At 26.9% G+C, this 15,132-nt stretch overlaps 1 protein-coding gene across 1 annotated transcript; it reads right to left on the bottom strand.

Moving 5' to 3' along the window:
- Window positions 1-7,301: 7,301 nt before the first annotated feature.
- Window positions 7,302-14,211, bottom strand: LOC113551753 (farnesol dehydrogenase-like). The gene is made up of 6 exons (XM_026954204.1): window positions 14,068-14,211; window positions 12,320-12,527; window positions 10,947-11,073; window positions 10,405-10,534; window positions 8,786-8,938; window positions 7,302-8,677 (listed from the first exon to the last, which is right to left on the bottom strand). The coding sequence occupies exons 1-6, from the start codon at window positions 14,197-14,199 to the stop codon at window positions 8,594-8,596; spliced, it is 834 nt and encodes a 277-aa protein (XP_026810005.1). The 5' UTR covers window positions 14,200-14,211; the 3' UTR covers window positions 7,302-8,593.
- Between the last annotated feature and the right edge of the window lie 921 nt (window positions 14,212-15,132).

The following is a 15,132-nucleotide window of genomic DNA, read 5'->3' as shown; positions in this document are numbered from 1 at the left end:
TTGGTTTAACAATGAATTTGCTTTTATGTCTATCATCTTTCATCACCTTTTAGAGTAGTAATAATACTAAAATCATAAACATTAAAGGTGGTGTCTGGAAGAAAATATGGATTTTGTTATTGTTTTTGCAAGGCAAAGGAAAAAATTTTCCATTTTTCTATTATTTTTAACATATCCTCTTCATTAAAAAGTCTTAAATATATACATTATTATATATTATATGACTGGTGTGGGCTTCATATAATAATGTAGCCTAACTTGCTATTAATTATTATACATACCTAATTAGCCAACTTTTTAAACCGTGTGGATAAAATGTCGATGACCATGTTTCCCAATACATTAGTTATAACTTTATAAGTAACGATTATGAATATAAGTATCGTATAATTACATATCTTATACTATTGTATAAATCATTCAACAATATTTTTTTTAAATATTTCCCTTAATTTTGTACACAATATTGCCGAGAATTTGTTTCAGTCATGATTGCAAAAAACGAGCACAATCGGAGCTCCAATATACGTACATATTTCCAGGTAAAAAAATATTGCATAATAATGTTTATCTTTCAGTATTTATATTTAAATATTTTACCAAAAAGAGGCGTAAATAATTAAGGAATTAACGTATTAATGACTTGTCGTCAATAACGATACTTCTGATAAAATTAGACACTATTAGACATTATAGAGCATTAGACTGTATGCAATATTGACTAGGAAATAACGTTATTGTTGTTAACACTCATTATTTTCAGACAGGTAATAATGTTCACACTGGCATACTTCCACCATAATTGAAAATATCTCATCGAATTTTCTTGTTGAATAATAATCGTTTTAGAAATTATTATTGTTTTTTTTTTTTTTTTTTTTTTTTAAGTAATAAGTTATAAAATTTAATTAATCATTTTGCAAAACAATTATGTTTCTATGATCAATGAGGTCTAAGTAATATTAAGAGTACCTATAAAAGTATATTTTTAGTTAAAAAGTTACAATTTTTAGATTATGCAAATTTGCTCATAGTTGTCAAGCAGACAGACAACGACTGCTTTTATCTGTATGCTCTTTATGGTATAACCTAACCTAACCTTTTATCTAGTCGTCACAAAACAGACAACAGCAGTTGTTCATAACACCACCATCGGCAACAACGTAGCCATGCTTCACAACAGTACCGGTTTTCGTATCGCAGTTCTACGCAGTTTATAAATACCGAAATATGTAACGCAATACAAATTTTTATTTTTATGAAATATTTATTTTTTTTTACATTTAGGATTATCTTAGTTTATATTACCATTAAACCATATTATACAAACAACGCTGAATCGAATCATGGAAATAAAAACACGAAAAAAAAGATAGGAATAAAAATTATGAAAATAAAAACCAATTTGTTTATTTTTTTATTGTGTAAAATATTATTAAATATTAATTATTCTAATTTACCAATTATAAATTTATATCAATAATCCAACTAATAATTATGTATACTCATACTTTTATCTCGAAATTAATAAATTAATTAAATATAGAGCATAGAAATCAAAACAATTGTATAAAAGTATAAAAAAAAATATTTAATTGATTTTTGTAATATATTCCTCATTTTTAATACCATAGTTTAGTATTCATTTAATTAAGACATCGCGTCAGCATATATTATCTGAGACAAATTAGCTCCAGAATACTTCGTGGTCTGCAGTTTAACTTTATTTATTGATTTCGTATTTTGAATTTTTGTTTTTTCAGTTCAATGCTTATGTGTAACTTTGAGTTTTGGGTTAGATTGTAGTATGAATCTGGATAGTTTGAAGAACTCTTTTTATTCAAATTCCTATGAATCCTAGGAATAACTCTGAATGTTTCAAAAATATATATACACAACCATTACAAGTTAATTTTTAATTGCCTTTATTTGATGTAATTATTTCCATAATATATCACAAACGCTTTGAAACATTAGAACTTAAAACTACTTAAAACTAAACTGAACTTAAGTAAACTAGTATAGTATACTATAAAACAATTAAATTATGTATATCTATGTATAATATATTATTATATTATTAATTATTCTAATACAAAATACAACATTAGATAAATATAATTTTTATTACAATTATTATCAACCTAAATTTGTAATTATAAATTAATAAAATATACAAATTTTGTTTCTTATGGTTATTTTTTTGTCTATCCACTAGATCTGCTGATTGGGGTTTTGTTTTTCTGTGATCTAAAGTTTCAATTTATCTATTCTGTGTCTCATTTTTGATTCTCCGAAACAAGCCCGGGCAGTGACCTGAAGATATACGTTTGTTTAACAGAGTTAGCTATTTTTTTTATATAGTTTCGCAAACATTTATGTTTTGCCATAGTGTTCAAGGTCACAATCACTTAGTTCAAAAAACCATAGCCAAACTACACAGTGCTACAGAATGTCATAGACCATAATATTATGTATTTTCGTGTAGCTGCCTATTAGTAATCGTAGTTTGTATAACATGTAAATTACATGTATTAAAATTGGTACAAACCGGATAATTATTTTATTATTATATTTAATAGTTTTATTATTTTTTTATTTATAAAGCATCATACATGTATACATGTATAATACAACGAATTGTTTAAACTTTGTGCCAAACTTATGTATTTTTTTTATAAATAATAATTATCACATAATATTATAATAATTTTAATAGCCATACACTTACATTCCTATTTAATAGTTAATAATTATTAAAACAAATAATATTTTTTTATTTTAAAATCACGCAATTTATACAATGGTGATACAATAAATATGAATGGTAAACGAATAATAAAAAGACATATACAATTGTTGAATAAATCATCTAGCGACAGCATTTCGGCTATTATAACATACTATAATGTTACTGTACTATGTTAATGTACTATAATTGTTTGAAATGCGGGACCAAATAATAGGTTCTTTACCATAATAAATTAACACTAGGCTAACTTAACTTGATGAAGACATTTGGACTTTAGAACTGCAGTAAATTGTACCTAATTTTTGTTACGACCATTATGTGTAGTGTGCAGGAGTGTTAACTTAAATAATAATTAAAATTATAATATAAAAATAATATTTAAAATTAATATTTCTACTCGTTAAATCATATTTCGCTAGGACTTCATTAAAAACCCCTTGATACTACTATTTTTTTTTTCATGTGAATGTATTTTAAAACGTCTTTTTATCTTATTCAGCTTACTACAGTTCAGGGGCAGTTCAAGGTCTACTTTGAGAATTCATTAGTTGTCAATAGGGCCCGGATTTTTATGCAAATGCATATTCTTCTACATTTGACGACTAATAATTCTGATTAAATATCTTGACGTTTCGTAAAACGTAGATTCTACTGTTAATTTTTTGATAACTTATCATTATTATCAAAGACGTATACTATACTACACGTACCATACAACATAACAACAATTACAGTATCATAACCCTTATGATATTAATTAAAACTACAATACATACGATTTAAATCTATACCTAAGAATATGTAAGTTAACACAGGCTAAAAAATTTATAAACATGTAAAATGTTTTAGTACATCTAGAATGTATTTTTATTTTTTAATAAGTTTGTACATTTCCAAATATATTTCTTCTATTTTAACCATAGTTTGACTATCAATAATGTAATTTTGAAACAAATTAATCTATTGAAAATAACGTCGTTTCAAACATACTAATTTAATATTTTTTTTCATTTAATAAAAACACTAAACACATAAAAAATTATTTTTTAATTAACAAAGTTGATAAACCATGGGATACCAAGGTCGTAAACTTATATATGTTACCGTAAATGCTCGATAACTAGGTAAACCTAGGTTCTACTAGTTAATGTTAGGTTTTACTGTTTGTACTCAGTAAATGCTGAAATTCTTAGTTTTATTCGGGCTTTTACTAAACACGTTGTGTACATCCTAAGATATACAAATTGACTTAGTAAAAGCTGATCAATACACGACACATAACATTTAAGCTGCGTAAAAATTATAATTATATATTATTAAAACAAATTACTGACAGTTATTTAAATTCTTTATTCAAAATAAAAATGAATTTTAAGTTGTATATTTTTTCTGGCAATTACACCTCAAAAATGTTTGCTCGCAACGATTAATAACAATTATTTTGTAAAGATAAATTTACGACTACAATGTGAAGTTACAACATTATATGTGTAGATACTAGATATTAATAATTCACCTTAGGATTTGCATTTTATTGAGTTTAAAATTAATATTATATAAATTATATCATGATATAACTTAGTTTTATGACTTTTAAATCCAATAATTAAAAATAAAGATTCTAGTAATACATTTTATTTAACACGTGAAATGTACAATACATATTTACAAGAAGTGAAGAAAGTAAAAACAATCGTTGTCAAAAAATCGGAAGATTTTATAGACACTATCGAAGATTAAAACATTTTGATGTTGCAATGTTTGGGTGTACAATGAAAATGGGACTTGCTACTTCAAGTATACCGAAAAATGTGATAACAGAACTAATTAATGAAGATGACCTTATATCTGTCCTTGAAACTCTAAAATTACAATTTCCAATGAGAATGAAGAGACGAATTATATTGAAAAAATCAATGAGGATATAGACATTGATCATAACCGAGGAAAAAATTGATTTTGAAATCTACAAAAATAAAGGGGTAGAAATAGAAACAAAAATAGATAAAAAATTCCTAAAAAGATACCACGTTTGGGCACTAAAATGTAAAATTTATATACCTTTGTTTAAAAAGTATATAAAATATGTACATACATGCATAATATAGGTATATATATATACAAATATACATATAATCAAAATAATATAAGTAATATAATGAAATGTAAATCATAAAGTAATATAAGTAATAAAAATATACAATAATGTAGCTACAAAGTTTTATAAAATACGTAAGTTATTAATACTCGTGTTAAATAAAAAAAGTAATATTATATTAATCAAAATAATGAAGGTATCAAGTTTTATAAAAAAAAAATAATATATTATATAATTATAATATTTATATTTTATTTCCTTGATAACGAATTCCCATAATTTTTTAGTATTCAATTAGTGTTATGTCTCCTTTATCATAACTCATAAGCATTCCAATTATTAATCAAAAATTTCCTTTTAACTTCAGCCTCTTTTCTAATTTAATTAAATTGATTTTTTTATATACTATTTATTTTTAATGCAGTTTCTGCCTGAATGTTAGTTAGAACGTCTACTACATGGTGTATGTTTGGATGCGGATGGTAAAATTGTGCATTGAAATGTTTATGGAAAGCTTCGGGTCCATTGGTTGTCCTAATATTATATTTATGAGAGTTTCTGCCCAAATATTTGGTGGAAACTGAGACTGTTTATTAATTTTCTAAAATATAATCAGTAAACGTATGGTTATCCGTAGGAGCTATAAAAATGAGCTAAACAAAACCATCATCAACTTGTTCAGGTGGTAAGAATGCTAGACCAAAAAAATATTTTAGCCATAACCCTATTTCTGTATTATTTTTATACTGATTAAATAAATAATTATTTGATTAGATTTTACGATACCAGCTTTGACCCAAATGAAATTGGCACGCAATAATTTGTACAGTTGGAAACGATTCTTCGATTGCAATATGTGCATCTTTTTTCAAAATCCAAATATATTTTATTAATTTGATTAATTTGTATTTCTTTGTTAATTAATTTTTTACAAAGTTCTTGAATTAATGTCCACATTTTCTTATATTTATCAGTTGATTTCGAATTTAAAAAACAATAAATCAAAGGCAGATAATAATTGTTTTGTAATATGTAGATTGTATATAGTTGATAAAAATATGACGGACAATATGTAAAAGTACCATCAGTAAAAATTTCACGTACTTCACACAAAATAACTAAATTTGTATAACAAGTGAATATTAGTATGCTTTCATTATTTTTCATAAAACAAAATTATTCGTTATTATTAGTAATGATATCGTTTTAACTTGAAAACAGTTGATGCTTAGCCTCGTCTATTGATTTAGGAATAGTTAATATTAGTTTTCGCCTAGCTTCATACATAGATTTCCTGAATAAACGCACATCTGAATGACTTATATTAACAGTAGTTTGATCTTTAAGTACTTTTCTGATTGTTTTATTTGGTTTAGTAAACACATCATCAATGGCCTTTCGTTTAAGTGTAGACATTATTTTTTGTTGATTTAAAATATTTTCAAAAGTGGCCGGATGATTGTGATCATTTTTTTTGTGAAATTATTAAATCAAGATTCTCACCAATGATTGCTGTTACGTTACATTGACGATTTATGCATCTGAAGTAAAAAGTTCGGTCTTTCAATTTTTTATTTTCACTTAGCTTATATCCCTGTATTAGAACACATCGTCTTACTCGTTTTGATACAAATATATCATCTATGGAGTTCATGGTAAGAATATTTACATAAGCAACTACGGCACTACACATTTGACAAGCGACTACGGACTGGTTGTCTGATATGGACTTATGGTGAAATAAATATGGATAGGTATCTATTGCATTTTGTTACACTATTAATACAACTTTGGAAATTACACATAAATAGATTTTCGATATTTTCGTTAACGTCTGTGATTTAGCATTTTATTGCTTACTACTATAATATTTATTATTGTAGGAAGTCCCGAATGCGGTTATTATTGTCGTACTCGTGTAATGTATGTGACCGCTCCGCTTTTTTTTTTTACTTAGCTTCACGCCACTACCGTCGCGCTGGATTAAAGGTATATACAGATATACAGTATATACTTACTTATATATGTTACCTATATGATTTTGATATATATGTATATTTGTATATATATATTATGCATGTATGTACATATTTTTATATACTTTTTAAACAAAGGTATATAGATTTTATATTTTAGTACCCAAACGTTGTGTGGATTTTTAATACTAAACAAGTAAAAATGCTCAAACGTGCTGCACCGCAATAATAAGCATATGCTAAGCTGTTGCTCAACTTTCACTATCAGGGGGCAAGGATTTTTGAGGTGTGATTGCCAGAAAAAATTTACAACTAAAAAATGCAAATGCCGCCAGTCAAATGTATTGTGTAATAACAGGTGTCATAATAGTACAACATGTGTAAATAAATAAAAATTTAAAAAATTATTTTTAACTACCCACCATTTTTACTAATTTTTATAAACAAATAAATAATAATTCTGTTTTTAAATGATTTTTATTTTGAATAAAGAATTTAAATAACTGTTAATAGTTTGTTTTAATAATATATAATTATAATTTTTACGCAGCTTAAATGTTATGTGTCGTGTATTGATCAGCTTTTACTAAGTCAATTTGTATATCCTAGGATGTACACAACGTGTTTAGTAAAAGCCCGAATAAAACTAAGAATTTCAGCATTTACTGAGTACAAACAATAAAACCTAACATTAACTAGTAAAACCTAAGTTTACCTAGTGATCGGGCATTTACGGTAACAATATTTGAAAAATATTAATATACCTATTTATAAAATGATACTTTTTAGCGAGCGTCATGCGAAACCTCCGCGGTGGCTTGTCGAGCGTCCGATCGCTTCAACCAATAGTGACAACTTAAATAGGTAAGTGTCAAATATTGACACTTTTACAGTAATGGTGACTCTACACTTTACAATGACGAAAACTGCGCAAAGGGTGAGTGATAGAGTTATCGATACGAATGTCAGCGCAAGAATTGAAGATTATTTAGTTTCTGATGATACGCGACCACAAAGCCTCTGAGGCTATAAAACAATTATTGAGACACCAAGATGAAAGTGTGTTGCGGTGTGAACCACTGACTTTTTTTTTATATCGCAACAATCCCACATGGGTCGCACGCTGAGCTACGCCACAGGTTGCCGCATTTTCCTTGATTTTACCATTTAATTTATCGTTATGGTCGATTTATAATTAACTATAAAAGGGACAAATCCCACACTCACGTGTTTTTGTGGTTTACTAAAATGTATGTAATAATCAGGAAAATAACAAAGCTTACCCCCTGCTAAATTGTTTATGTTAAGTGAAACAAATATTGGTTTTTAACATAGATATCTGATATTTATAAAATGAACGTCCTATGGACGCATGTATGATATTTTGGTGTGTTCTGCGTATAGAAATTAAAAAATGTTATAACTTATAAGTAACTTTTAAGATTCATGACTTTCGGACACAGGTGGATAACTCTATATGGAACTCGAATATTCGAGTATCTGGTGTTATTGTGTATATCAAATATTATAAATTAAATTTTAACTTGAAAACTTGTTATACAATATTATTATTAATTGACAAATTTCTAGTTATTTCATACTTATAATATTACATACAATATATTATATAAACATATTTATTATTCAATTTGCACTCTTCGAGTAAGAAATAAGATGTGTCAATTTTGAGTGGAATCTAATATAAACTAAGATGCCATAGGTTAACCCCTAGGTTGGCTAGGTTGACTGTTGACTATAGAGTTGTAACTATTTATCAGACAAATTTACTGGACGAGGATTTCCGTGAGATTGTATGGTTGAACCGGTAGGAATAACTATCAGTTCTGCTATCTGCAAAAAAATTACACTTACATAATACGCAGGCTCACTAATATTTCGAGTATTGAATATCCATATGACATAATTTTAACTTATAAAGTTATAACTTATGAAACAAACTTCAACACGAGGAGGCGTCTCCAATGTAGTGATCACCATGGCTGCTACATCTTCCGGTGTCAAAGCTGGTCTTGAGCTTACAACCTGAGAAGAAGGTTTGAATTTAGCGGTGTTGAAAATTTCCGTATTATCTACGCTTCCCGGGCTGATGCTCTAAAACACGATTTTTCAAACTATCTATACTATTTATCCATAGGTATTTACATACCTATATAAAATACAAAATATTATATAGGTACTTGTATACTGTATAATATCACATAAAATAAATATGTAGTTAGTGATCAAGAATTAAAATTATTATTAATATTGTTACAAAACTGGAGTAATATAGTACCACTCAAACCAGTCGAACCTAATATAACAAAATAGGTATCATAGTTAGGTTAGGTTATAAATATATATAGGTAGTAATAACTAGAATGAGTTGGATGGTTAGTAAGGAAGTGAAAATGAAGAATCGTTATTTGACTAAGAGAAAATTATAAAGAAGGGACCGGAGAACGTGCACGGTGATAATAGGAACATTGCAATTGAGATGGTTTGATATTTTAGGACAATAGAATAATTATTTTAAAACAAAGTTGTGTTTTCTACTGTAATTTAATTTTTCGGTTATTCTTAAAAATCTAAATCAACGTTACTGACGAGGTAGATAACAAGTATTAGGTACTATATTTATTTAATTTTCCCACATTGTTTTCGTAAACAATTTATGCCATTTGTCTATTTGTGTACATGATATAATGCCAGTATAAAGTGATGCAAGATGCCAATTGCTTGGAGATAAAATGTAACTGAAAATTAGCTAACGGGTGGTTTTTATTTTAGTTGTAGTCTTATATGGGCAAATCAAACTTTTACCTAAAAATTGAAATATTTCACTAGGGTGTACTAAAAAACTAATAGAAAATTTAAATTAATAAAATTTATTAGAAAAAAAATTTTACATTTTCTAATTGAACGGCATCAATACGTATTACGTAGTATGTTCCTAACTTATAACCAAAAAAGGTTAATGTTAAAAAACATAATGGGTCATTATATTACAAAAATTGATTTTAATTAGTTTACAATAATAATAATAATAACTATACTATTATTATTTTGTGTTAAAGACATTTATTGTCCGATTATTTTTAAATATCGGTCTTCTTGTCTGGTATTTCAAATATGTATACAATAATTGTACCTAATGAATAAATACATTGAAATAACCGTTTAACCGTAAAAAAATCAATTTTACCTAATAAATTAAATAATTTGTATTTTATTATTTTAGTGCGATAGTATAATAGATTTACAAGAAATTTTAAATACAACTATTTTATAGACACTGTCTAGAGCTATAATTAAAGCTCTATATATTTTTACGCTCAGCTCAAACATTTTTGAATTAAATTGGAAAAAAACCTTAAAACTACCTTCTTTGACCAATTTTCATCCCTCTTGTGGCATGGAAAGGAGGTAAGTCATCAAAACAAAATTCACCACAAATTATTTTCTCATAACACTTAAAAAATAGGGGGAGGTCCTGTATCAAAAATGTTCAAGTTAAAAAATTAGGATCGCCCTACCATACTTAGCTGAAGTCTGCTGTAAATAACTGAAGAACTCACCGTAACTTTAATCTTTGAATTTACGAGACTTAATTCGTGTCGAAGACCTTCGCACAGCACCGTGATGGCCGTTTTAGAAGCATTGTACATTTTATGCGCGTAATACGGTGTGATGGAATGACCGCCAATACTATGAATATATATATATATATATATATTGATATATTATTGTATAACGTATAAGTATAATTAAACCTAAATAAACATAATAATGCGCTTTATAGTTTATCGTTGTATATACGATGTATCATATTATACATAGTTATAGTGCGAACAAACTGGCATACATTATTAATTGTTCAAAAGTTATTAGTATAGGCTTGTACTGTAGTTGGTATAGCTTATTTATTTATAAGCTGTATGATCATAATATTATAATGATTATAAATTATAATGAATTATATAATAATTATTACTTCTATACAAGAATAGTGTCACATATCATATTATAGGAGTACCCACATAATAATATTTATATATTATACTCACGATTCACCACGTGATAACTATTTAATGATTATATAATAATATTTATTATTTACCTGTTAATTTGAATAATGTGCCCATTAATATTGTTCTTAGACATCGATCGGTACGCCTCTCTCGAACATACGCATTGCGCCAATACGTTGATATTCATGAAAAACTTCCAGTCTTTCAACGTACCGTCTGTAGAGTCCGCGGTATATATTATAGCAAAAACATAAAATTATTTTAAATACAATTTAAAATCATACGTAATGTAATATAGCTGTGTACATAAGTATTGGTATAATTAGTAGTTATCTACTATACCTAACTGTTGTCTGTTATAATAGCGAAAGTGCGCAACTAACATCAGTAGATAATATATATTCAACGTCCGTGAAGGCGTGAAGTTGACCCCTTCCCCCCATCACTTCAACATACATAACCCAGATTTTTACATGATTTTGAAAATAATTTGATATAATTTGATATGAAATTTTATATATTTATAGTTATATATATATTTGTTGTTTTGCCTCTATGCCATGTACAAGGTGATTTTTTAAGCATGTTCATAGCAAATTTATGCTAAACTTTGCATAATATATTAAAATACTGATTTTTGGAATTTTTAACTGTGATTAAAAACGATATTTTCGAGTACTTAGATTTTTCATAAAATTTAAGAAGTATCATGTGGCAATTGGCGATACCAACTTTAGTTTTTCAAATGAGAACATATATGTTGTAAGCAAAATGTGAATCGGGTAATTTTTCTGAAAATGTATTGTAATTTGTAATCGAAATTTTGTGCGAAAACTTCCAGAATTATTCTACTTTAAATATTAAAGAATATTATATCACAGTATATTATGTATTAACCTAACCTAACCTAAGGTATCTGAAACCTGTAGTAAGTAGAATACAGATAAAGTATATACATATACTTAAATATTTTACATTGTTATATTATACTTTATAGACTAATATAGTGTAGACTGCTAATGCGTAATATTTACCTGGATTTATTTGATTATTAGCTGATCCAAAGTAAGTAAGTAAATAAGTAAGTTTGAGGGAAAAATACTAATTTTTTTATTTTCTTAGGTTATTTATTTTCTAAATTTAACTGTCTCTTTATCCTTAAGACATTTATTTAGTTGTGAAGATCATTTAGTTAAATTAGAGAAATATTTCAAATATTATGTATATACATTATACAAGAGTTTGAAAATCCTTTTTTTTCCACAGAAATAATGTTAAACGCATTAAATAGTCTATATTTTTATAATCTATTTTGTTTCTAGTTTTCTTTCATCGGTTTTATCTTTTATGAATATCATACCAATAATAACAACATTAAGTTGATTTAAATTCGATAGTTTGGTCATTGACCGCCGACTTGGGTACATAAACACGCCTATGTATATTATAATATGGTACTCACCCAACAGACTGCTCCGCATTATGATACCAGCGTTGTTGACCAACACGCTGACACCACCGAGCTCAGCGTTCACCCAGTCAAACACATCCTGTACTGCTTGTTCGTCAATAATGTCACAGGTCTTAGGATAGAAAATCCCTCGCTGACTGCTGTCTTCTGTAATCGACGTAGCATTTTTCGTGTCGTCTTTTAACGAATTTGCTAGTTCCTATGTGGATATAACCAATATTATGTATATTATATTAAATATTAATATTATTTACTAGCTTATTATACATAAAAATATTGCTATAATATTATAATTACTAATAAGTCCATATAAATATTTATATAAATGAACCTTGTGGTTATTTATTTATTTATTATATGATTACATTTATTAAAAATTTATCGGATTTTCCGATTTCGGGATTTATCTTTCGATGAACCATTTGCGCAGACAGCAGACTTCAAAGTTAGAGGATGTGACTAGCCTAGTCCAACACAATACCAGGGATGGCAAACCTTTAAACACTACTTTTTTTTCGAGCGTGCTACGAAAAATATTATGTATATATTATTATTCAATATAGTAAAAAAAAATTATTGTAATTTTATTGTGTGATTAATGTATTAATACAAAAAAAATTAGTTTAGATACATAATATTATAATAATATGTTACTTTATTAATTATTTATTTTATTTCTCGATGTGATTTAAAATAACGATAGCCTATTTATAAAGTAAAAATATTTTAATTTTTCGCGTGTCATAGATTTGCCAACCCTGCACTATATCATGAGATATTTAGATATTTACCTAAATAATTATTATATAGCCATATAGGTATACAGGGTGATTCTTTTATCATAAAACACTCATTATTTCAAAAAGTATTCATGTTTTTAAAAACATTTTTTTACATAGTTTGAAGTTGTTAAAAAACGTTTTTATTAAAAAATTATATTTTTAAATATTTTTGATCCTTATATTTGTTTAAGTTTTTTACTTTTTTTGAACGACAACGTAGTTTTAATTTCATATTGCAAAGCGGAATAATTTTCTGAGTATTTTGATACATAAAAATCGAATTTAGAACGAGTAGTTTATGAGTAGTTATATTATTATTTTTTAACAAAAACGTTGTTTTTTTTACAACTTCAAACTATGCAAAAAAAATGTTTTCAAAAACATGAATACTTTTTGATATAATGAGTGTTTTATGATAAAAGAATCACCGTGTATATAATATATATATTATTAGTTTCCAATATCTAAATTAATATAGCTCAACGATTACAACTATATGTATAAAAAAATTAAAACAAGAATGGTTGTTAAAAATAATATAGCATAAAAAGATACAACTGAAAACGTAATTAGGTACATTAAGATCAAATTAAGAATCTGGCAAATTCGAAATACCTTAATATAGTAATAACAATATAGGTCTAGATGAGTGAGGATGTGGAATCATGAACATGGTTTGGAGCGATTGACGAGTTTATAAACCCTTTTTTTTTGTTTATTGAAAATAAATAAAAATAGAGAATTTACTCGTTGGTGTTTACCTATACTCTTGTCCCTCTTATCGGTATTATAACCACAACACTTTTTTTGAAATATACCAACCAATAATATTATAGTACCTAATATGATATATAAATACGCCACTGTTCCTTAAAATGTTTGTATGGCTACAACACAAAACAAATTTAACGTTGACTATATTGTGTACAGTAATACAAGATTACTGATAAAATCTACCTCGAGCTTTGCCGACTGAACGTCCAATCCAATTACATTTACACCATGTCGGAGCAACTCTACTGTCGTGGCAGCTCCTATGCCCGAACCCGCGCCTGTGACGATCGCGTTTCCACGTTTCCACTGGTCCATGTTAGTATTATGCAGTAGATACGGGTGACCGTAATATTAGTCGACTTTTGGGTAGGTACAGGATGAGTTAGAACGGTATTGTAAGCAACCAAATTTTTTATAAGATGAGTAACGAATTTTTTATTTTTTTGCTTGGTTTGCGTATAGTACCTACGTCAATTTAAACGCGAGACGCGATAATAATATTATTGTAGGTGGTCGATAAATAAATACTAACGGTGTCTTATTAACAAACTGGTAGATAGGTGATATTATGATAAAAACGGCAAATTTTAAATTAATTATAAGCTAATTTATTTGATCAAAAATCGTCCGTCTAATTTATGTAGAAGCTCACAACGGTAATAATAAATTGTATAAATTTATGTTTCGACATTATACTTCAGTGTTCAAGTAGTTTACGCTAAGCAACGATAAAGCTTTAACTACTCATACAATAATAGATAGTAATTCTACAGAATAGATTAAATTTAATCTATTCTGTGGTATTACATATTATCATAATTCATAAGCATATGTCTATACATAGCGATTTTCAAAAATCATATACTGCAGGATGCCAGGATGTAGTGGGTTTGACATTACGGTTAAGATAGATCGAAAATCATTTTGATTTAATACTTATTATTATATTAGGTAATAATTTTTCATTTCAATATCTAGTACTAAACATCACCATAACTCTGTAGGTAACTATTTGATCGTTTACTTCCTTCTTATGCGAGCAATCTACTTTTATAATATTCAATGTTTCAATTATTTGCATATAAGTACCTATTCAAAATGTAGTTACTTTTTCAACTAGATATTATGGTTTAGGTAACAATTTCTATTATTTTATTTTTTTATGTATATAACGCAACTTAAATTCCATAATTTACCTATCCACGAACACAATTACTAATTTGAATCTTAGTCCGCAGTTTTAGGTAA

This window comes from Rhopalosiphum maidis, chromosome 2 (assembly GCF_003676215.2).
Source record: "Rhopalosiphum maidis isolate BTI-1 chromosome 2, ASM367621v3, whole genome shotgun sequence".
In the NCBI taxonomy this organism is placed as follows: domain Eukaryota; kingdom Metazoa; phylum Arthropoda; class Insecta; order Hemiptera; family Aphididae; genus Rhopalosiphum; species Rhopalosiphum maidis.
The sequence above is the reverse complement of the archived record's forward strand: the minus strand, read 5'-3'. Positions and strand labels throughout refer to the sequence as shown.